This window comes from Sparus aurata, chromosome 9 (genome assembly GCF_900880675.1).
Source record: "Sparus aurata chromosome 9, fSpaAur1.1, whole genome shotgun sequence".
Classification (NCBI taxonomy): domain Eukaryota; kingdom Metazoa; phylum Chordata; class Actinopteri; order Spariformes; family Sparidae; genus Sparus; species Sparus aurata.
The window spans coordinates 17,982,692-18,008,544 of record NC_044195.1 but is presented as its reverse complement, the minus strand read 5'-3'; the positions used below and the strand labels follow the sequence as shown (position 1 = coordinate 18,008,544).

Genomic DNA, 25,853 nt, shown 5'->3' with positions numbered 1-25,853 from the left:
GCAGCAGCGGCGCCATCAGTAATACCACAGGGAAGTGTGGGAGGGGATGAATTTGAAAAGTTGTCTTTATTCAAAACATGGACGTTTCAGCAAGACTGTAAAAACCCATAAATCACGTCTCATCGACATCTTGTGTAACATTTTGACTAATTCAAAATAACATTTTGAGTTATAATATCTCATGTTTGCGTTCCTTCAGGTACTGTAAAAACACGCACCATCATGAATTTCTCCATTCCTCTTCTCCTGCATGGCGATCTCAAAGCTGCTGTGCAGGATCTTGTTGAGCGTGTTGATCCAGTCCTCCATCTCTCCCTCGCTGTCCGAGGCCAGCAGGTAGGTGCTCTTATCCTGCATCTTCAGCTCGAACGCGAACCGCCGAACCTTGTTGTTCTGCAGCCGCGACCCGGGAGGAGATCAGACGAAAGACAGAAGAAGGAAAGCACAGGAAAACTTGTACATTATATACACATGAAAGATAAGAAACAATTCAGTGCAGAACAAAGACTTTCTGTGTGTGTTTCTGATATTGAATGATTGATTGACTAAGCTTAGTTTTTCACATTTCAAAAATCAAATACCAAACCGTGGATATGGCAGGGTTGAAGGAATGTTTCATCCCACTTTCCAAAGTTAACATTGAAGGTCTGCCAGCTCAACAGACTGCAGGAGACTTTTAGTTTTATGATCTAAATCAAAGCTTACTTCACTTTAACTCCACCTTCACTCTCACTTCCCCCATTGTTAAGCTGTTTGTGCCCTCAAAAACACAAAAGTGTATACAAAGTAAAGATTTCATCACAATATGTTGGCCCTAAAATGACACTATTTAGCAACAATCTGCGGAGTGTGAGTCACTGTTTTTGGAAAGCGATGGGAGGCTAAAACCAGATTCACAGAAAGCGAATGGACAACGGGAGTGTGAGGGAGGGACCGAGTGTTTCCATCTGTGTAACAAAGCCTCCAGCTCTGCCAGGACCGCAAGCAGAGACTCTCGAAAAATGGGATGGAGCCCAATCTGCAGAGCTGAACCATGACCTCCATGATGTCACTGTCCCATTTGAGGCTCACAGCGTAGCCCATTCAGAACCAATAACTGCTGATTCAGCTGCAGTTTGTCCGAGATGCAGCCACTCTGCTGAGGTCTGCTGATTAAAACACTTTAATGTTTTCCAGCAGCATTTCTTTAGCGGAACAGGGACGTTATCTTATCATTGTCAGCAGGCGGCGGATTGTTATGCTACGGTTATCACTGTCTGCAATGTTGAAACAGCAGAGTGGGAGTGACCGGGAGGGAAGGCTCATTATCGGCAGACCGGGTGAATAAACATGGAGAGAAATAAAAATTAAGTCCTGATAAACGGAATTAATAGTCTGATGGGAAGGAGGACCGGTCACAGTTTTCTAGACAACAGAGCCGCTCATGTCCTCGAGGGAACGAGTGGAGGAATTGAGGAAAACAACAAAACAACAACAACAAAACACTGTGATTTTTGGTCATGTCACAAGGGAAAGAACACAATTTAGATCAGATTTAGAAAACGTTATAACAGAATTTACTTTTCTTTCTTGCCTTCTGAACAAAAAAAAGGAGAAAAGAAAAGCAAAGAAAAGAAGGAAAGGAAAGGAAAGGAAGGAAATGAAAGGAAAGAGAAAATAAAAACCTCAAACCACAATTATCAGTCACAGCCCTTTTGCTCCTTGTTAACTGAAAAGGGGACAGCAGTTCACCTAATTAACATGTGGTGAATTCTTGGTGTGTTTAAGCATGCGCTGGCATCTTAACAAAGCACCAGGAGCAGCTTGAGGCTCAGTATGATGTCACTCCACGCAATTACAGCTGCAGACTTAAACATCTGCAGTTGAATCACAGAGCAGCAGTTTCTGCTGGTTGGGTTAAAGTCACAATGAACAGAGCAGAAGAGTCCTCAGCTATATGTGGTATGCGAGGGGCTGTGCTCATTAGCAGCGGGTTTTACCGCCGACAGAATGGGTTACTGATTAGGCTCTGTGTCAGAATCTGCTAACAACTAACTAAATCGGCATGTGTTTTGAGAACATCTCCATGTGGATGTTTTACTTGAAACAGCCTAGAAGAATGACACATAACACTGGTGTGTGGACAAAGGGGATCAGCCAGGGACAGAAAAGCAATCAAACATCCGTCTGTTACCTCATTGTGTATGAGGTAACAGACAGATTTTAGATTAGAAGTTAAATGGACTTGCAGATAAATAGAATCTAAACCACGTGTACTTTTTAGACTGATTTTTTGGCTTCCTCTTCCCAGAACATATTTGAGTAATCTGCATCGACAGTAGTCGAGTTATGTGTGTTGTGCCTCCAAGATCAGTCGGAGTCTACCTGAAAAATGTTATATGTTTGATTGCAGTTAAAGGTCCAGTGTGTAGGTTTTAGGAGCATCTAGCATCTAATATGATGTTGAAAATGATATCCCATTTCTTCCAATATATCCTGGACACAATGGATGTTTAAAGTCAAAGCCATGGTCGACTGGACCTCACAGCATCGGTCCAGATTTTGTATGTACTGTCTGTTGTTCTAATGTACTGCAGATTATTAATGATGAGGCTATTTATCCTTTCTTTAATATTGCTTCACTTGAGGTTTATGTGAGTTTGTAAATACTATTTTTTTATTTTTGGTATTTACATTTTATCTTATGGTAAATAGAATATTATTCTTAGATATTCTAATGAGGTCATTTCTGCCACTAGGGGTTGCTCAATCAAAACAATTAAAAAAACTAAAGGCATAGTTTGATGCTGATAGCGCGAGGTGATAAAATGAACTACAGCCCTATTTGAGCACATTTCTGGATTTTTAGACTGATACAAGTACACACCTCGACGTAATACTTTTAGGCATCTGAAAATATATATATTCAAAATAATGGTTTTATGATGGAGAACTCAGAAGAACACAAGAACTTTCCTTATATTGTGGCGTTTTTGTTAAAGTGTTTGTTATGGCACAGACTGGAGTAAACCAGGAGGTACATTCTTCCTTCACTTCTTCCAGCGCTGAGGAATGAAACAGAGCAAAGGTCTGCGGTTGAGAACTGGGTGGTTTTGGAGGTTTGAAGAACTCGGGGGACAGCACAGACACCACAACCTGCGCTGATCTTTCAAGCATTCAAACACCCTGATAACTCTCCCCCTCCGCAGGATAGGAGACAGTCCTGGAAAAACGCTCACGCTTCGATCTCGTTCACCAGTAAGTATCTGATCAACGCCAGCTGGCTGCCACATCAGAACGATCAGGTTCTTTCCATCTATTGAGATGACGGACAGATGATAATGCATCCACTGAGTCTTGGCCCACATGCAGCTGTTTTGCACGTGGCATCGATTGGGAAGTGCGCGGAAGTGAGACCTCAGCATTCACCTTGTTTCACCAGCTGAGAGTCAGCAGTAAAGCTCGACCCTGGGGAGGAGACAGCTCTGGTTTCAGGGAAATGAACACCAAAGGGTCTCACGGCAGCGGTCCATCATTGTTAGAGAGATTTGTGTTGAAATTTCCCCCGGTATAGCTTACATTTTACCCCGTGTGTGGGGAAATACACAGACAGAGAGAAGAATAGTGAAGAGGAAGTTGCCGCGTCTGCCTCAGTTTATTCCTGGCAAGAGATGCTTTCATTTCCATTAAGGACCAGGACACACCCAGTACATCCTCACAGGTCAATAGGTCAGAAATCATTGCCTTGGAATCCATCAGAGATGACTGGAATATTTTAGAGCATACCTGAACCACGCCCATACAGGAGTCCAAGAAAATGGTCCCTTTGGGCTCTTTGGAGATCTTCTCATCCTTGTAGAAGTTCAGATTATAAGAGCCGTCCCCGAGCTGGGTGAGATGGAAATACCTCCTCTTGAATGACTGAAACGAAAAGAAGAAATAAACGTTCAAATAAACAGGATGCAGTGTTTGTCCAATTTTACCTGTATACAGTCTCATAAATCTGGTACAAAAATAAATCTACGATACTTAAACAATAGATAGATATAGTAAAGATGGAGGGTACTGTATGCAGTACAGACTGTGAAGCGCTTTGAAGCTGATTCATGACTATAGGCTGAAATTCAGAAGGAGACGTGCTATTGGACAACTGAGGAAGACGTGTGCACCTCTCAACCCCTGTCTCGTCGTCGTTTGCCTTTTTTATTGTCTTTTGTAATACTCTTTTTGAAAATAAAGAGATCCAATGAACAATTATACTGAAAGTCAGAAATCTACTGAGAGTTTGTGATTTTTTCATTTCTTTATTTAGATTAGATGTATCAAATATGTTCTTGATTGATCTTTTAATTCTAATGAATATAAAAAAAAATAAATGTGAAAAAGACACCAGTCACTGCTTCCTAGAGCCAAAGGTGACATCTTCAATTTGATTAATTTGTCGAACTAACGAGTCTAAAGCTAAAGATATTTTGTTTGCCATCATATAAAGCAAAGAGCAGAAAATCCTGACATTTCGCGAGCTGGAACTAGCAAATATTTGGTATTTTTGCATTAAAATGACTCAAACTATTTTTTTTTTCTTCTACTGATCAAAGAATCAATTTAATGCCTTATTGTTTCATCTCTAACTGAGGCTATTAGCACTTGTCTCACCCTCATGGTGACGCTGATGGCACTGTTCATGTTGCCTTTGTACAGCCAGCCATGTTTGGAGATCCCGCCTTTCTGGGATCCTAAGGAGGCCGTATCCTGTAGGACAAAAAACATCGGAGAATTTAAAACACACTGATACTGCTCATGCTGCAAGGAAACTAACCAAAGCAAGTTCTATATCCACTGTAACACGTGAATAATAGAGCTAAATACTCCGATTGTTCAAAAGACAACACATCTATTGGAAGGTTTTTCTGAAAGAACCCTCAGCACGACTTAATTTGGATATTTTTGCAGTGGATCATCATATTATATCACCGATGCTTTTACCACACCCGTCCACAGTCTTGCCTCCCTGTGCAGAAGACCTTTTGATGTTGAGGTCTGACACGACACAGAGCTCGACATGAGGGGCTGCCTCAGTCCAAACAAGCAGGCAGAGGAACATTAAACAAACTGTGACTCTTAAACAAAATAAATATCTCCATCTTCACAGCAGATCCGTGACACATGGACCCGATCGTCTCATGCTTGCAAGGTCGGGCAGCACGCGATTATGTCCAAACACAAATCTACGGTGTTCCACCAGCTATTGTGATCTGTTAAAGTAGACCAGTTAGGAGAGTAATGAAGGGAGAAGAGACGGGGACAAATCTAGATGGCGCTGTCCTGGTTTAGATCAGCCCTGCATGAACAGAGGACACGTCATTTACAGTTACACTTCCCCACTTTGAAAACCTACAGGAGCTGTATCCCTGACACTTTCACACAATGAGAGGAGTGAATGGCCTTTCAAGATGTCCTATTTTGATCCAGCACCACTTCTTCTTTTTCTTCTTCTTCTTCACTCAGCTTAATAAAGCAAAAGGGGCTTTTAAAAGCCCTGGCAGGAATTATAATATTTCCAGTGTGCCTTGTGGAGGGATCTGAAAAGCATCTGGTAAGGTTCAGTACCTGTTCTCTCCTCGTCAGTGTCTAGACAACAGGCGAATCACTGGGTTCACACTGTCCGAGCTCCAAATGTGCTTGAGAAACAGGGTTCCCACACCTTTTGTAGGCATCGAATTCAAGGACTTTTCAACTATTTTTCAAGGCCCAATTGACCCCATTCAGCCGGCTGTTTTTCTCTCGCATCCCGCACAGGCTGGGAAACTTCATTGTGGTACAGCAGTATAAACATAACAAATCGTTATCATTTCTCTGCTTCCAGATTGATCCACAACTGAGAAGACAATGGACTGTAAATCCAGACGGACATCGGGCCATTTCTCAAGGTAAAACAGTATGTCTGATAACCCCAGATAACTTACAACTGTAAAAATTTTAAAAATAGAAAGAGCCAAACTTACTTTTCCTGCACAAAATAATAAAACCCTTTCAATGACCCATGTCGATTTTAAAAACGCCTTAAAAAGGCCTTATTTTTTCCCTCCAAATTCATACACTTACAAGATTTGTGGCAACCTTGCAGAAAAACTTTGAAAGGGTTCTATTTCTTAAATTCAGTCAGAGAAAGACAAGACAGACAAAATCACACAGCCTTTTTTCCATACAGTCCAAAACACACACACATAAAAAAATGAAAAAAAGATTTATTCTGGGGATTTTAGAGGAAGAGTTCAAATTCTTTTCTTTCATCTGTACAAGCAACCTCCCTTTCTTTTTTTCTTCTTTTTTAAAAAAAATCTTGCAGTGGTGAAGAGTTGGAGGCCACAGAGAGAGGCACAAACTGAACGAAGGGTCCTGTCAGAGGCGAGAGTGACTGTGAGGCTGAGCAGGACGGACCCTGACCCGTGATGACCTCCCTCAATCACACCTGCATTAGCTAACACGCAGCTAAAGGGAAAAAAGATACTAAACAGTGTATTTCAGTGAGTGAAAAGGAGCATTTTGTTGCATTTTGGCAGTGCAGTTTGACATATCACGTGAGGAGAGAAGGTTGGGATCGTCATCATGCATCTTGCGAGGAATCATGACCTCGGCATATTAGAAAAACATTTCAGCCACCGCTTCGTATCGCCTTTGAAGACTCCCACCCGATCTGAGTGTCTGTCAGGTGACTTATGAGCCTCCTTGTTCTGCACTCCTACGAGCCCGTTCCAAAGACAACAATCTCTTGTTTAATCTGCGCAAAAAAGCACACCCACTCCATCATGCATGAATTAGGAGAGGGTGAAAAGACCCAAATGTTGCTTGAAGATTTCATTGTGCGCCAGCAAAAAGTCTCAAAGTCTAATTACTCTTAATTCTTCCCATTAAATTCAGCTATTGGACACAACAATGGCTTTTATCTCCTTAATGAAATTAATGAAAACAGGAACGGCAAAGCTGATGACTGGAATTAGAAAACATTAAGCGCTATGCAGTCATTTCTGGGACAGCTTTCTAGTAAAATAAATAATCCTGATTAAAAGTGGAGTCTAGAAACCAGATAACATTGATTTGCTAAACAAAAATGTGTGTATTATTCTGAATTAATGACTGGATTTTTGTTGGCATTGTTAATGAAGAGTAAAAGAGAATAAGTCCACCATAGACTCACCTCATCTTTATCGACATCTTCATCCACTTCAAATATATGGACAGCCAGTTTATCAGGCCTGGACACTTTGCTGTAAAATAATCAGTAAAATCATCACAATTCTCATAATTTTCACAATTAATCGTCATTAGTCTTTAAAATGTCAAAAGAAATCATGAGAATCATCATCATTATCAGATCATTATGCTCACTTTCATTTTCAGGTTCATGGTTTTATTTTGGGTTACTACTAGAATATGTTGACATCCAGCAGTGCTGCAGCTCTCTATTCCCCCCCTGTCTGAAACGCTCTGTTTTAGCTCCTGTCTCTTTAAGGCCACGCCTGATACCCAGTCTCCTCTGAGTGGTCAGCTCACACACGCCTGAGCCAGTACCACTAAGAAGAGAGTTTTCTTTGACCTTTTTAACTTTCAAGAAAATAACACACTGAAGGAAAAGGGAAAAAAAAGAGAAAAAATATAATGTATCTCCTTTAGATAATATATTGTTGTTATTTACACCAACACATCTATCATGCCACTAGTTACTTAGCAGATCATCAATATTTCAAATTTTTTCACAGGCTTTTGTAATAGTATCTCAAATTGCCACTTAACAAAAAAGGACACCGTTTTCTTTTGATGTTTAGGTACATTTTACTGCCAGTAATATAAATTTTAGCACTTCACATTTAACAGCAGCGGCGGTCCAGGGCATCTGGTGCAGTTTTGCTGATTTTCTCTCACTCTGCAAAACTTTCTAGCACATGTTTCTACCACTGAGGTGGTGTGACTGACATTGCGTGATTTTTTCCTTATGTTTTTGTCATTTTGAAAAAAATAAGTAATTGTACATATTTGTAGCCAACTCGAGGGAGTCTGAAAAAAGCAACATCATGGAAAAATACAAATTCCAGGAGTGTTGGAAAGCAGTGCTTGAGTGCTCCTGGATTTAAGGTGTATACTGCCTGCTGGAAAATGTGTCAAAGGTAAGAATCCCTTCAACTGTAAATTGTGTGAGGCTTTTACAGGCGTTCCGCGTCACGGTCTATTGTTTTAACTTCCCCACATTCAGAAAAGTGACAGAACATTTGGCGGCGCTGATAGTGTCAAAGTCACAAGGTCATTGTCAACTCATATTCTAACATATTGGCAGTAAAAGAGATATTCTTTGGGGAAGAGGCTGGAGCTGATGACACCATCTGCGGACAATGAGGGTGTTTTCCACACTGGCTATAGTTGGGAATTATCCAGTGCACCGTAAGAAGGAAACACTCTTTTGTTGCAAGGAAATAAGAATTATTTGCACGCTGCGCACGTTTCCTTGTAATTAAGTCACAGCAACATTTTGTCAGAAGCGGGAAACAGTTTGTGTAGGTGACCTAAAAAAACCCACACAAAAGTCTGCGTAAGTCCTTTAGTTAAAAAACTCTGGTATCCACATATTATATGCAGAAGCTGTTGTTACTTGCCCATCATAACAATGTTTTGGCACACTACCACACTGCCTCTGTGAATGTCGTGCACTGTAGTGCTTTTAACCATAGACTTACTTTGGAAGCTGTCGAAAGTCCCCGGAATAGTCCTCGTACTTGTAGTTGACGACATGCCAGTCAGACTTGTAGGTCTTAATGCACTGAAAAGACAATGGAAACAAATTACAGACCACAATAACAAACTGTACGGTGTCTCAGTGCGATAAAAAACAGTGCAGTGCAGTAGCCTCAAAGGGAGCATACTATTATATATGTTTAAATATGACTGAAGGCAAGGAGTGTTTATAAACTTTATAAACTTTTCAGATTTCGCCCAGCTTCTGGTAGACCTTTAAAGTAGACATTTAAACAGACTGTGATGTAAGGATGGGAATTGATAAGATTTCATTAATACCAACGCCATTATCAATTCTATATTGAGCCTCTTATTGATTCCTCATCACTTTACAGTGAAAAAAAAAACACCTACTAAGCCCACAAGGTTGGTGCTAACGTTACTATAACATGAGGATCTGCATGGCACCAGGAATTTAAGCCCCTGTTGCCTAGAAAGACGTTTCAGCATGTTGTTGATGTTTCCACCCTCACTTGAAATGACATTACGTTACTGGCACTGTTGTCATCTTTCTTTCTTAAATGAAGCCATGTTTAAGACTGTTGCCAAGACTCCCTCGTGTTTCCAGCAGCAAAGACGCATGAGTGTGACATCATTGTTTTGCAGTGCAAACTTGTTGGAATCGATATAAGGAACTGATCAACTCTGAGGCAGAGGACTTCAATGGATTGGACGAATTGGAACTGATTCTCAGTTCGAGCCAGTTCTCCTTTCCTACTTTGATTTGTAAAAAAAAAATGGTTTTCTATTTGAGGATAGTCTGATAATCCTCAATTTTCAGCAGATATCCCATTGAACAGAACATGAAATCTGTCAACAACTTGAGATACTTTAAAAGAAACAAGTGCTGGACTGTTCTCAAGATCAAAATGCAGTGGCCGACAAAATATTTTCTCACAGTTTAACTTAATAACTTAATCAATCCTAAGACAGCACAATCACAATACGATGGTTGTTTTAAGCAACAATTAAAGCCTCTATTCAGTGACATCCCTGAGGGTAAAGGAGCGAATGATGAGTGTTCACACGCCACCTCAGTCAAACCAACACCCACCAGATCAAACTGGTAGGGATTGTATCTCTGTCTCCCTTTTCCGTGGAAGGGAGACATCTGTTCATTGTTAAAGTCAGTGATCGGATCAGCTCGCTGGTATCTATTCTGCTGAACTACGTGCCGTTTACAAGAACTGCTCCAGCAGGGAGATGGAGTGCAACCTGATCAGGAGAGCGATCGGAAACAGAGCGAGGCTCCTGCCGCGCTGATCCACACAGCTGTCCTGGTGACGTCGCACAGCACTCGACCGGGAGTTTTAGTATCGTTTTAACTTCAAAACACTGAACTCTGACCTGAGAAGTGAACAGTCGGCCACCACTTGGTCTCTGGCTTTAAAAGACAGTCAGAGCGGTGAGCGTGGGCAGGAGGGTAAATCACTGTGATGCTCAGAGGAACCTACATTCCCCTTTTGTAGCCATAACTCATCATTTTATCAGCACCAACTGAAAATAATTCACAATCTGCATTTTATAGGTTCAACTGTATTATCTTACTCAACAAACACATTTCTAGAACTTCCCTGTTTGTTTTTAAGAACTTGTTTTGTCTTATTCTGAACTGTGTGACAGCAGACATTCTGAAGACGGACAGCGCTAACAAAGAATAACTCAGAGTTTGATTTACTTGTGGACCGTAGAAATGAATTGCTCTCTATCATTCCAATGTCCCCTGGCACAAATAGATATAACTGAGAAAAAACAGCACAAATAGTCCAGCTGCTTCCAGTAATAATTTGTAATGAGCCCAGATACCACTTACACAACAGCCTCTACAGACCACTTCCTGATGTGCTGTGGCGTGCCGTCTAATATTAGGTCGCAAATTGGCAGTGACTCGCATTAGTGTCACGGTCCTGCAGCGATGTGGCCGCGTGGTTTACAGACAAGTGATAAACATTTCTAGCCACTTCCTAACCTCTTGTACTGGACTTTGTACTTAGCGCCACCAGACATTCTACAATTAAATTACCTGTAGCTACTGTATAGGGTGTTTAGGGTAGGGGTATATTCTATATAGTATATAGTATTCTCGCTACTGAAGCTGCTGCCCCCACGACCCGATTTTGGATGGAATGATAAATAGTATAGTATATATATACTGTCACACGGTTATTAAGGGGACTATGGAGCTCAGCTGTAGTCTTAATGGCTAAAAACAAAGTTTAAGTTTAGAATTTGTTTTAGTTGAAATGTCACAAAGTGGCTGATTAAGGAAATCTGCTTTCAGGGCGTTTTAAACAGTTTACCTCTTGGACAAACAGACTCTGGGCCTCCCTCTCTGCATTTTCAGGCACTGTAGGGAAGAGCGTCCTCCCTTGCCGCCTCAGAGTTGAAATCTGTAGAACACAGCAACAGTTGATTCAGAAACAGAAACAGAACAGAGAAAATTACAGCAAGCATGAAAACATTGTAAAATTGAAACAAAACAGGGAACACATTGGACACCTTCACCCAGTGCTACAGTTTGTGGTCTCAGCTGGACACAGTTTGCTCGGGGTGTTCCTTTAAATATTATTGTATGTTTGAGACAGGACTGATGTGTTTGTGAGGGTTCAAAGGGGCAGCTTGTGATGGAGGCAGGATGCTTTCAACTCCAGGACCCTCAGACACACCCTGAGCCTGGCTGTCTGCCACTGTTGTACAGACGGCGCACTCTGAGTAATCAGCATCTCAGCACCTCTAAAGCTTTGTTTGAGCCTTTCGCTAATGACCAACAGGTTCACTGTGTGCTGGAGCAAAACAGCAGTTTCACAGCTGAGCGAAGTCGCAGCTATGCTTTCAAAGTAATCACTTATACCAGACTAAGTGTCGACAGCCATGGTAGCTGTACTCTTTTAATAATGTCAGCATGATAACAAGCAAACATTTAGCAAGTGTGATGTTTACCATGTTCACCATCTTATTTTAGCTTATTAGAAAGCAGCTAGTATGGCTAAAACCACAGTGCAACATCAGAGATGTTTCAATATCTTCAATACCGCCGATACCTGAACTTTGTGTATCAGTCATATCATGGAATCATTCTCACCTGATTAAAATGTCTTCTCCTATACTACATAGTGCACCTGTGGTAGCAACACTCAACTTAGTAACTTTAATAATATGACAACAAATCATATTAGAAACATGTTATATTACTCCATTACTGCTTAAAATAATAAATTACTGTGACCCAAGAACGGTACTCGCTTGATACAGATTCATGCATTTTTGGCAGTGTCAAAACGTTATCCATTATTTCTACTTAATTCTTTCTGCATAATATACAGAATAACTCAGTAGCTTTCATTGACAAAGTGTCACGGTGAGAACATCGACTTTGAAACTGATATATAGGACGCGCACCACTAAGAAATTCATCCCTGTTAAAAATGTAACCCACATTTCAACTTCCCTTTAAGATTTGAGGTTGAATTACAATATCTCAGCATTTGATGCCCTTATGATTGCAACTTTTAGGGCCCCCTCCTGAAATTTGGCCTCGATTTAGAGAACAAGAAACAGAAAACACAACAGCACGTCCCAACGTAGAAAGAAAGTGTGGCCAACAAATATATCCAAACACAAACTTCTCTTCCTTTCTTGACTCCCATTCATAAAAACTCAACTCAACACTACTAGCTTATATTGTAAAGTTGACAGTATATCTTATATTTTCATTAGATTGGTTTTAGTTTCAGTGCTTTTACAAGCAGCAGTCTGAAAGCTAGAGCAACATCATAGTTGCTCTGAGTGAAATGCCACAACGTGCATCAACATTACCATCCGGTCTTGGCAGGAGGATTAATTCTATTTAAAAAATAAAGTGCATTTGACCACACATAATCCCTGCGAGCAAGAGTGAAATATAAATACAACCATTAAGTGATAACAGTTCAGCTGACTGAGGAAAAAGGAAACAAGTGCATCTGGGTTGCAGCTCTGACTGTGAGGGATGCAGAAAAAACCTAGATTATCTTTTCCCAACACATTTTTTTAGAACAAATGCTGCTTTGAGCAAAATATGTTCCATGTCATTACTTTACAGACCAGTTTAATTTTCATTTAATTTAATCCATCATGATCATTTACTGTACATCAAAGGATAAAAGCAGTTTTAAAAAATGATTGGAGGAACTGGCCACTTTTAAGAAATGAAAAAATGAAAAAAAGCATCAATGCAGTGAGGCCGTGAATAATTTGGTCATTGTCAATAATTTCCAGGTCACAGAAATTTGAAAAATTAAATATCAGAATCAAATTCAGGCCTATGGCTTGTTTTTTTCAATTCCTTATTTTTGATCTTAGGATAAAAACAAAAGTACGAAAGACAAAGCATTATTTGTTGTTTTGTATCACATTGATAAACAAATTCTAAAATAAGGAGTCACTTTTTCAATTTCTGATTTGGGATTCTCAATAAAATATCAAATGGATGAAAGATGCACAGACACCAGCAGTTTTGTGTCTAACTCAACACCTGGATGGACATTTGACACTGTTCCTCTGAATGACCTTGCATTTGACTGAGAGCTCGTTTGTGGCAGCTACAACAAATTCCACACCAGTTTGCATTTTAAACCTGAAGTCTCCCCTTCCTCTCTACTAGCCAGGTTTCCTGCTGGAGAGATGACAATCTTTACAATCCAAGCAGCAGAAATAAACAGACGTGGAAGTAAGAGGGAGCCAGGAAGTGGGCAACAGGAAGCTTTTAATTGGGCTACAAGTCGCCAGGGAGAACTGAAGTATTCTCTGGCGAAATGGGCCCAAAACCAGCTCGGGATGAAGCTACACTCAACACGACTCCATTGACATTTTGTTTGGAAAATCATTCTTCTTCCTCAGCCGAACCTGAAACCAGTGTGCCTGTAGACATTACCAGCTGTTAGTATTCTACAGTTTAATATCAATTATTTTCTCCTTTTTATTTGATACCTTTTTTTGAACTAACACCGGAGTGATTGGGAGAATTACATACATCTATTGTCTGAATTAAATTTGCTGGAGACCAACTGACTCTTTTACCTTTCCAGAGAAAGCCTTCTGACTCTCACTCTCACTCTTATTTTACCTCTGCTAAGAAAGTGAACAAACATTAATTTCAGGTAATCAGCATTTATTAAAGTGCAGATTAAATGCCAATTTTAACCAAAGGTCCAGTTTATAGAATAGGACACACTACTGGTATACAACTGAATAACCCTTGCCTCATTTGTTCTTGTATATAATATATATAACCATATATAGTTTGGCTGAATTGGTGAAATTGGTTCAAGTAAAAAAGGGTGATGTCTTCATCTGTCAGCTTTACAAATTTCTCCAGAAACCTCATGGGGAGAGAGAGAGACATACACAGAACTGCCTTGTGCCAACAGTTTCAGATCAAAAACAGATGGAGGTGATATAAACACTGGCTCACATGAGACCAGTACCAACACATGACTTTTGATGTGGCAGTGGGGACAAGATAAAGCAGAGACCTGATAGTGGTTCCTAATACGGAGGAACCGCCAAAACAGGATTTATACAAAAGTAACAACACAGACAGAGAACTTGTTCGGCCTCGTTTGACCTTGATCTATCATCCACCACTTGTCTCTATGCTTACTGAGGTTTCCGTAAGTGTACACACTGGCCGTACCTCCTTTCACTAAAAGCACCGCAAAGGGCCTTGACACAGAAGCTGATTGAAACCTTGCTTGAACAAGAGTCTGCGGAGGTTGAAACAGATGTTCAGTTCACTCACTGTGCTGCCTGTGGTGTTTTTTTTTTCTCTCAGTCAGAATCACCTGTCAGCCCCTAACAACGTGCTGTTTGTATCTAAAGCTGGTATGTTATGTTCATAGCAGCATGCTGGAGGAGTATGATACAAGAGAAGACAAAGTCAAGGTTGGCTCACTTTCACCGAGGACCCAGCTGCCAGGCCTTTGTAAACTGTAACAAGCCCCGGCTTTATACAGAGCCAAACCCAAAATTAGAAACACTGACTTTTTTGCTTTTATTCTGTTCCACATAGCCACCTGCAGTAATGACAGCTTGTACAGTGAAGTAACCAGGACTTATGTAAGGGTTGTGTGCTTTAAATACATTTACAGTAAGTTCCAACCACTACCACAGCCTGATTCAGTCAGTGCGTTTACATGCACAGTTTAGTCGGATTACAGCCATAGTTCGACTATGCTACTCAATCAGACAACTGCAATTGTCCGAGTATACATGCCTGTGAGAAAATCGAATTATTGGCCGCAGCATGTCATACCACGGTACGATAGGTGGGGCTGTACCCATTTCAACTAGTGGTAATAGAGCCACCTCCGGCTGACCTCTTTAAGTCACCAGCAACAACAAACTCTGCCTCGGCATTCGAGAAAGATGGCGTACGAAGAGCAGGATGAAGCTACATCTTTGTACATTACGTATATGATGTACATGATAATTACACAAACTAGATGCACAATGGCGCTTTTGCTTGCAGTGATTTCGAAGTCAGCTGGTTTCAGCTGTTCACACAAACATCACAAGTGTTTGTGAGTCTGTTCTCACATGACAAGATCATGCCATATACAGAGATCAGGACTACAACAAATGCATTACTTTTAAAAGAGTAAATTTATGAATCGGTGAGTCTATAATATTACAAAAAATTGGGTAAGATACTCATCTTTAAATGGCATCTTTTGTCAGAAAGTCCCAAACCCAAAGACTCTTACATTAATGGAAAGAAAAGCAGCAAATCTGACCGGAAAACAATTATCAACATAGTTGGCAATTAATTTCAGTTAATAGATTCATTGACCAGTTAATGCAGCTCGCTTGTAACTGAAATGTTGTTCAGATGCATCATCAAAACTCTGTATAACTTTTGTCAGGAATCTGTTATTGTCGCATGGAACTGCTTTGAAATGACAGATTGATGGGAAAGGTCTTCACATCTGGAGATTTTTTTAAAATCACCAACTACATAATTTACGTTTGCCCTCATCTCACAATGTTCAAGATGCTGTTAGTGTTATTTTCTTACCTTATTTTAGTGTTAAATAGCTCCACTTTATCCAATCAGGACAGAGAGCTCCATAAAGAGGCGGTCCTGGCTGCAGGTGAATGTGCAGAGGGCAAATGTAATATTCTTTAAGGAAAACTGTCTCTCTAATGTCAGTCAGTCTTTTGGATCTTGGGCTATTGCAACATAGCATTTTCCTTCTAACTTCAAAATAAAAGCACACTATCTGGAAATTTAACTCCCATTAGAGTTGTGGTGAAGTATGTTCATCCTCAGTGTCTTGCATGGAAAATCAATTAAATGTCATCTACCCATAAGACAATGACATCTTAAAGTGCAGATGAGAAAGGAGCCTGAGAGGAAACTATTTTACACACACAATAAACAGTAACTTTAGACAACATTTGTAACAGTATATGCATCATCAAACTCATTCTTGTTTGCACTGTCTTATTCTGCAGTGTAGTCATTCAGACAGAAGATGTTAAAGTCATCATGGTTGGTGAAACAAAGACTTCTCTCACTGAAAGGAGAGCTACAACAGTAAAATCCCAGACTCCATAAAATTTCCACAGGATCGTGAGAGAGAGTGGCAGGGTCAGGTTTGAGGATATACTGCACATCTCATTGCTGCTGTTGGTAAGGACACAAAGAAGTCTCATTTCCTGAAGTACCAGCTCTGGGCCAGATTTCCATTTTAGATTTTCCGTCCTCACCGTGGAAAGTGTGAATGGAGCGTACGTCCTGTACAATGTGGCTGGAGATAACACTCGCTCTGTCACAACATCGGAGACAGAATGAGCCAATTAAACAGATGGCCCCTGACCCCTCTCTCGCTACAGCACAGAAGGATGTAAACAGAGAGAGAGCCGCTGTTAACGACCCCACCCGGCACTCACAACAGTGGCCATGCCAGGGCCGAAAGAAAAAGTCTGCAAAAGCCAAACAAATATAACAAAGAAAACACGCAAGTGGGTGGGTCAATGATGATGTTGGACAGATGACAATAAATGTTGTGACCTTGTGTGGGCATGGAGCACTTTTTAATTACTTACACTGTAAGTATAACTCTTCAGTCGACCATTACCACTCATTATTTAGTGGATATTTTTACCTCACTTCCACGTAGTTTCATTAGTAGCCCCACTGGAATCAAAGCCCTAATGCTGGCAGTGTTACCACACCCTCTACTCCATACCACCACCACTTCAGTGGTTAAAATCGTACTCCACCTCACCATAATAATCCCTGTTACAATACCCAAAGCCAAATTTACTGCAGTGAGGCCTTTTGCGCCAGTTTTTCAAATGCAGATGTGACGCATTCTGCACGACAAACGTTCATGAAACAGTTGTAAAAACTCACCTCGAAGTCCTCCAGAGGGAACTGCAGCATGTCCCTGAGGACATCACTGAGGATCTGTGTCTTCCTCTGCACCAGCACATTTTCATAATCCAGCGGCTCGATCACCTTCGGTTTCACCTGGAGAACAAAGACGAAGAACTGTGTTAGTGGGACATTTGATATAAGTTCACCACTGAATAGGTGACACTAGTGGTGCATCTACACGAAAGCCCCCTCACGTTAGCATTTTTTACACTTTATTAAATAGATCCAGTGTAGAGATGACAGGAAAAGAAGAAGAAGAAAGATGGGTGATGACATTTGACGTGAACCGTCGATGCTGCAGTTCATGGTTGGCAGTAATTATATAACTGATTCCACAGTATGCACGCAAAATCCATCGCACTTTCATCAGGCGAAATTCACCAAAAAATACTAATCGTGAAGAAAGGTAGTAATAACCTGCAAATGGGGTCATTAAAATACTAAAAACTAAGATCTAATTTTGTCACTAACAACTAAACAATATGCCCAAAAATACAAAATCATGAACAATTTATTTGCAGCTGTCGATTGGGTTCTAAAAAACACAAAAACATTGACTAACCCTTCATTCAATTAGAGTAATAGAAGACATGAGTATGTACAAGAAAATGAAAACTACAATCAATGAGAGCAAAGTAAGTAAGACTTGTATGATGCTGAATGTGTAAAAACAGTGGAATGGGCAATAAGGAAGTATGAGCAGGAAAAGAAAAACTGATACTTTTAGTCCAGGCCTACAGACTCTCCAAGCCAAATCCACCAAATGAAACCTATATCTGTGCACAAGAGCGGGGATGATGCTATGCACTGACGGGCCTCTACACTGCATGTGATTGATCTGTCTTTGCTGTGCTATCACACTGGGCTCCACCAACACATGCTATCTGTTAGATACGCTACGCTACGTCTATCCAGGCTCCATCTGCCCACAGAAAATGCATCCGCCTCAGCAGTGGGAAGGTCCTGACGAGCTTATTCCTCCGTGAGAGCAAACACGCATGACATGCCTGTCAAGGAAACAATTACACTTCACTTCAACAACAATCACTACACACAACACAATTACCCTCTACAGCTTTGGACAAACAAACCTCCATCATCAGCTTTTACTTGGAGTGCACTTGACAAGAATCTCTAATCAGAAGTCAGCGTTTTGTGGCGAACTCTCAAAAGCAGATGTGGCTATATTATCAAAAAGGTGATTATGGATTTATGGTGCATCCAGTCATAGGGTCTGCATAATGTTCAAGTACTGACCTACTAAAACCCAGTGGCCGAAGCTGGAGAGAGCTTATGCACTGCAAAGATGCAGTAGCCATTAGACGGAGAGTAAGCTGTCAACACATGTAGCTGACGGGACGGGAGGATAGATCTCACAGCCAGAGAGAGTGCAAGATGAACAGTGACACATCGCCTCAGACTTCAGGGCTGAGAGACAGCACGGCTCACATGTTCGCCTCCACATCTGGGACTGATAATACTAGCATGATCTCAGAGGGAGAGTCATGGATATTGACCTGCTTAAATACATGTTGCTAGCAACCTTGTTAATAACACAGCGTGGCTCACACAGAGGGGGGCAGGACCTCAAATCGGATTCAAGGACAAGGAGGGGATAGCAGAGCAGAGATGGTGCCACCATGTCTGCCAGCTGAAGCAGGTTGTGACACTCTTAGTCGACCAGTTCTTCACAGCTTTATCTGAACGCAACACAAAGGTAGTTATGATTAAATGCAGTCAAACTATTTCAACAAACTTTTTTTCAATAAGTGATGAGATTGATGCAAAGATTTCTGCAGGTAGGACAGGTAAGTCAGGATGGACTTAAAGACAGGGAGAGAGATAAGGTGTGCGTGTGTGTGTGTGTGTGTGTGTGTGTGTGTGTGTGTTCATATTGGTGTCTCGCTTGAGGCAAATCTCTACATCTCTATACACAGCTGGTCTGTCCCAGACAGTAAACCTTAAGAATGCCAGCCATACATGGCTGCATTGTCATTGTGTATTAGCATCTCAGAAGAAAGAAAAACCTGGCTGTACATAAACCAAGTAATTATCAAACATGCTCTGCAAGTAGGGCAAGTAACAATCATTTTCAATATCGATCTTTCTGCTGATTACTTTCTCAATTAATTGTTTGTTTCAAATTGCTTCTTTTGTCCAACCAAAAGTCCAAACGCAGATGACCAGCAGGTGATTTGGGGGGGGGGGGGTGACTTAGGATGCCACCCTCTTTGTTACCTCCTTCCCCACTTGTCCATTCCCTACTAGAAGAGTGAGGGCAGGGGCAGAGGGACTGTTTAGTTGAACATGTTAATCTAGTCCGACTGATTTATACCTCTTTTTTTGACCAAGGAGGTTCAGGTGCTGGTTCGGAATTGCATTATGACAGCCACAGAACTGGCTGTCAGCCAAGAAAAACTACTTCCAGAGTGGCACCAACACTCTGAAACAAAGAACTGCTCATGTCAGAGGCTGAGGGCGGGGTTATCGTCACTGCTTATGACCCTAAATTCTAAAAACCAGAGCTGGTGTAGCGTGATCCAACATATCCATGGGAAAATAAAGCAACAGTGGTCTGAGGATGCCAATATAAAAATGCAAAGCCAAGAGTGACACTAAACACTTAATAGGCGATGTAGTCCACCATAGTGGTTCCAAGTTATGCTTGGAAAATGGAGACGTATACAGTGACTGAATGATGTGACTATACGGTGGCGCTCATGCCCCTGGATAAGCAAACCGGTTCTGAAACGTTTCACAGGTTGAGCTAACTTTAAACCAGCACTCGCACCAGCCCAGAACCAGCACTCGATTCGCTTTGGTCAAAGGGGGGTATTATTGACCATTTTTCCAAACCAAAAGAACCATAAGAGTCATTTAGCTAGTCACAGGTGGATGAAATGAGACAGGTCCCCCCCCCCCGTTGAAAAAAGGACAAATCGCCTATTGCCAAAGACTCTTTATTATCATCATAAATGAAAAATGAAAGAAACTGACTCATCGATTCAAACTAGTTGGCACCTAATTTTCTTTGACTCCACTAATAGATTTATCGGCTAATTGTTGCAGGTCCACCTGTGGGTGAAAGGACATCGGGGTAACACCCTCACACAACAACAAATGTTGATAAGTCGTCTCAAATACTTGGCTACGCAGACGCAACTTCACTCAGAGACACCTGTGATTAAAAGGGATTCTCATACTTGAGACAACACTTGAGGGAATTCTGCCGTCTTCTCACCAGTGATGGATTCTTAACCTCATTCTGTAGTTGCTGCTGACTTTTGTTTTCCTCCAAACCCCTCTGGGCTCTACCACACTGCTTTGTCAGTGGCTGAAGGTGGTCTACCACACAGCACACTCAGCACTGAGTAAGAAAACGAACATACATAATAAGCAAGAGCACTGTCACTCCCTCAACCCACAGTGCTGACCATAGTCGATGGTCCTAGTCCCAACTTTGTCATATTAGTCCTTGAAAATGCCCTTTTAAAAACACGTCTGATAGACTAAAATGATGGCGCTTCTGGGTCACAACAATTCAGGCTGCATCTTCCACATCTGTATAAATGAGTCAACAAACAGACAGTCATGCCTGGACAGAGCGTAAAACAGAAACTTAGGAAGCCATCTCCTACACTCCCTCTCCACAGTGATCTAGCAGCTGTTGAGCCGCAGCACCCACTCCTCCCATCACTGCACCCTCTCACAGCAATGAACAATGGTGCTGTGTAGTGCGTCTCCACTAACTCATACATTCAATCTCTTGCTACCAACTGTTCAGATCCGACCTACTGCTGGACTCCTTCATTGCGGGGCTGGAAGTTATGGCCATCATCAGAGCTGACTTTTGAGCCAAATAAAATGTTTTACAAGCTGAGGTCACCTTTAAGATCAAGTGTGCTGCTCTCCTCCAGGTAGTTAAGTGCCAGTAAAGTTCAATATAATTTTTTCCAGGTGCTAACGTTGCATATTTTGAATGCAAGTTTTGTTAAACGAAAGAGATGGCAAGTGAGCCAGCACAGACGCTCACATGACACCCGTGTCAGGGCTTTATGGCTGTGGTTAACCTTTACAGTAAGGCACACTCGTAGATCAGATCAGCTACAACAAGCCAACAGAGATTTGAAGTCTTTTATATAAAGTCCTTGGATGACTTACCACCACCTGTGGCACCGAGTCTACCTCAGCCTCAGCCGCAGCCAAACTCCTGTACTGCTGTGGACTTTCAATGACCAACTCCTTCTTTGGAGCTTTACCAGCCCTTCCTTGCATTGTCAACAGCTGTGGTGAGATTTCTCCGAGCTAGATCCCAAAGAGAAGCGGACAGCCAGCATATCCGATGGAGAGAAATCCTGATGCTGGGAATGAAGTTTGTACTCTCACAGACTTCTGCTCACACCCTCCCTCCTCAGACTGCTCTGCCTCTCTGAAAGCAGCGGACTCACACCCAGGCTGAGGAGATGATGGCCCCTCCTACACTCAGCTGTGCAGCCCGGGGGAGTTAAACACCCTCACACACAGACACACACACACACACATACACACACACACACACACACACACACACACACACACACACACAATGAAGCAATCTGACCCCACATTATCCACCTGCACGGTGACACAGGGTTGACAAAGGCAAACAAAAGACACACATTCCTCAAGTATTACAGTCTGGTCAGGGACCGTCCACGCCTTGTGCGGGACAGCTGAAATAAGAGCTGGTTTTAAAGTTTATCAAACGGAACAAACTCACAGAGAGGGAGGCAACAATAATGTAAAGTTCAGTCGCACAAGGGTTTCAATCGGGAAATAAACCACTCGAGAATATGCAAAGCAGTACAAGGGCAGGGTTAGCAGCAGAGATCTGGGGAGTGATTTTCCACGTGAACATGACAGATAAGCTGCCAGACTGAGCTCATCAGACTGAAGCTTCACAAACATCTCCAACAAATCTTGACCCACATTAACAGCTAAAGACTGAATAGCAGATCGTTCAACTCATTCTGAATCAGGAGTAGTATAAAATTAGTCATCACACACTGTAATAGACAAACAATAGTCACACACGTTTTAAGTGCTGGCCTGCTTCCACTGTATGATCACAGCTGAGATAGACACTGTTAGTAATCACAGACTTGAGATTAGGCCCAGCTTCTGTCTCGCTGCGTGTTGATGCAACTGCTCGAGGGGCATTCCAGCACGACGCAGCCCCACTCAACCCACCAAGGAGTGAGTGAGCCCGACCTACAGATTCCTCAGTGGGCCACAGCAGGGGAGGATGTTATCTTTTTACGCCTGCATCTGAGCTTAAGGTGCGGGGGAGGGGCCAGGTCAGCTCTCCAGCTGCTCCACTCCCACTGTCACATGCCCCTGTGGGCCCCACACAGGGATCAGTAAATTAAATATTTATATATCCATAATAAGACTATTTTTCTCATATCAACATATATAACAATAATGCTGATCTATCTAGAATTGCATATGGAGTAATCAAATGGATGTTAGTTGGAACTGTTTCTTTGAACTAGTTCTCTCACGACGCCAGATTTTCACTACTCGGTTCAACAAACCAAACAAATTCAGGATAACAATATCATTGTGATATCTGTAGGAATTTGAAACAAAGAAATAAAATCAATTTAACTGTGTTTACTGTGTGATTTGTATCTTCATTTTGATGATAGATGAGGAGAGAGTCTGTAACCAAAACTGTTTCAAGCCTTTTAAATGTGAGTTGCAAACTAATCAATCAATAAAATATTTTTGGCAGATTAATTGACAGTGAAAACAAACAAATATCTTTTTTTCAGCCTGAATTGCAGTCCAGCCTTAAGAGTATTGTCACACGTGCTAAATTAGAGAATATATATCAAGAGCACATTTGTATCTTTGTGTTTAACTTTCGTGAACTTTGACGTGAATTTCGCCTCAGCAGTTGATCGTCATTCATCTGCTTTAGCGCATGGGTAAATGCAACCACTACATTAATATAAACCCCTTTCTGCACTCCATGCATCCAACTACCACAATTGACTTGTTACAGGGCACTATGTCCTCAGGCAAAGCTAAATCGAATATTCAGATCTTAGCCTTTGTTTTGGCCTCGCACTACACTATAAACATAGTCAACATAGGCCACAGTGGCCTACAGTGTCTAGCGATTATGGGGTCATTTATCATCAGTTATTTTTTATGTCAGTACCAAACAAAGTGTCATCATTGACTTGCCTGTGTTTGAAAGCTACGAGGCACAAAACAAAAGCTCAGTCAGAAACCCTATTAGCCTGCTAGCCTAACAAACTAGCTAGGCTATATTTACTCAGGATTTTCCATTTCAAGCTACTTTTAGAATTTGGTACATGGGAGCATGCCTATGTTCCCATATTTCTAAGATTTTTTTTTCAAAATAAGGCCCTAACCCTAACCCTAACCCTTTTCAATCAGCCCATTTTATTTTTTCTTGTAATTATTGTGATAGTGAAGATTTCTGCTGCTGCTGATTGAAATAAAGTTAGTCATTCATTCATACATACATTTACTATAAAGTGATTCCTAATAATCTTGTGGGAGGATAGGGCTTACATTGAAGGGAAATGTAGGAACACAAGACCTAATTTTAAAAAATGTCAATTTAAGCTAGGTTAACCACACATCACACAACACATTCATGTCAGGTATAAGCATTTTGGAAATTACATGTCCATTTCAGGAAGAAAGGTAGCCAACTTCATGCCTAGCTTAGTTACAGTAAGTTAAATCAGTATTGCCTTCCAACCATTCAAGCAACTCTTTTCCATGTTTCAATTTTTTATTCAACAAACAACAACAGCTGGGCAAGTGACTACATGCAGCCCTACAAGTCCTGTCCTCAATCTGGAGTTGCCAAATTTGCATTATGTCATAACACTCAAACCCCAGGCGACCCACTGCTTGCCAACTAACAAGATACAACATGCAACCAAATACTTTTTAGCCATTACAGTTGGAGGGTGTTTTCTTAACATGGCAACTGCTTGCAAAGATGTTTGAAATGTGTTTTTGGAATCAATTCATGGTTAAGTCTGACAGGCAACAAAGGTCTAGAGCTGAAACCAAACCTGGGATGTTTATATTTGTACCTCAGCCAACCCTCGATGTCCTCACCCTGAGGTGAACTCAATCTATCCCTCACCTCAACCACTGAGGGCAAAACACTTTTTGAAGGGAAAACACGAGAGTCTGACACAAGATCAGGTCATTCCTGTCACACACATTCTGATGACAGCATTGGAAAAAGCATCGGAGTATGGCTGACCTGGCACACTTCCAGATCTGCATACCTTGACATATGATGGGACTGAGCGTGTTTTTAACAAATGCTCTGCATCAGGTGGAAACCATAGTGGAGTGAGTTACTAATAAGTGTCATCCTGGGGGCATATCAGCTGCCTGGAGTCGGTTTAAAGCAGCAGATTGAGTCGTTACACACTTCCTGTCTTAGATACCTGCCTGCTCTTCAGTCACTTTATTAATATGCCGCACACAAAGTTAAAATCCTTCAAAAGTATATCTAGAAAATGACACATTTGGCAAGAATATAATCTTTTTTGAAAAACCTTTCTACGAACTGTATTTCATCGGATGTTTGTCATAACCAGAATTCCAGTTTAGATGCTCCCTCCTCCTCCTCTAACCACAATCCTCTGGCTAATTTATCATACACATGCTTGTTTACAGTATTACACTCTCTGATTTATGATTAAACACTGGTTCACTGTCAGACAATTTAATCCGTGAAGTATCTTTTTTTTACGTTCTGACTCTGCAGGAACAACGGCAGACACTTTCTTGTTCAATGAAAATGCAATTTGGTAGACTATCCATTAGCTACAGGCTACAAGGATAACTCATATCATTGTTGGAAAATTCCCTTTAATGTACAAGTATGAGATGTTTGCCTTTGATCTTGAGCTCGTGCAGAGGCAGACTTCCTCTCCCAGACATATCTGCAGCAAGGAGAGATAACTAACATCAGAGAGACTTCCCGTCTACACTGCAGCCATGGTACATGACTTCCAAATAACACATCACTGCTGAGCAGTGCTCACATTTTTTTAGCTTGCCACTTAAATCTAAGTCAGACCTTGCAGTTTTACCCTTGGAAACCAATTCAAATATATTTCTTTGGGGTAAGTTGGCATTCGAGTCAGAGCAGGAAGGCACACTGAGCCCTTTTAGTGGCAAAACAAAAACTTGTGTTGGGCAACAAAATGTTCCAATGGCCAGCAGCAGACCAACAGGATGTTATGAACACAACTGTTCTCAGTGTAGATTAATTGACAGTGGAAACTGTATTATTGATGACCACTGGCGATTGCTGACAGATTTCTGAGATCTGCACTACGTGACACTGTTATTTAAAAGGCCCCCCGGAGAGCACAAAAAACTGGTGTGTCCCCTTTGATTTGCCGTACGGTAGGAGTTATTTGTGAAAACATTTGTTTGTTGCCATGTCCTGTTTATCATTCTTTTAATAAACCTCCCCAGTTTGGTGAACCAGAGGAGCTCGGTTAAATTGTTGGAGGTGGCGTTTTTCTTAATCATGCCGTTGGTGTCAGTGTTTTCCTACTTTAGCTTGCTCCGTATATCTAGATGGCAAACTTGTTTCCAAGCATCTGAA

The 25,853-nt window shown here is 41.4% G+C and overlaps 1 protein-coding gene across 26 annotated transcripts in view; it reads right to left on the bottom strand.

Moving 5' to 3' along the window:
• The window catches only part of zmp:0000001200 (dedicator of cytokinesis protein 9), an 87,759-nt gene that overhangs the window by 30,195 nt on the left and 31,711 nt on the right, over nucleotides 1–25,853 (bottom strand). For 23 of the 26 annotated variants that reach the window (XM_030427985.1, XM_030427988.1, XM_030428001.1 and 20 more), the window contains exons 2-8: nucleotides 17,165–17,281; nucleotides 11,067–11,156; nucleotides 8,709–8,791; nucleotides 7,178–7,247; nucleotides 4,636–4,731; nucleotides 3,766–3,900; nucleotides 219–393 (exon numbers count right to left, since the gene is read on the bottom strand). In XM_030427985.1, the coding sequence (XP_030283845.1) occupies nucleotides 219–393; nucleotides 3,766–3,900; nucleotides 4,636–4,731; nucleotides 7,178–7,247; nucleotides 8,709–8,791; nucleotides 11,067–11,156; nucleotides 17,165–17,281 (766 nt within the window). Of the gene's footprint in view, nucleotides 1–218; nucleotides 394–3,765; nucleotides 3,901–4,635; nucleotides 4,732–7,177; nucleotides 7,248–8,708; nucleotides 8,792–11,066; nucleotides 11,157–17,164; nucleotides 17,282–21,349; nucleotides 21,635–25,853 lie in introns of those variants that run through there. The other 3 variants (XM_030427986.1, XM_030427997.1, XM_030428000.1) reach the window with 1 other exon arrangement.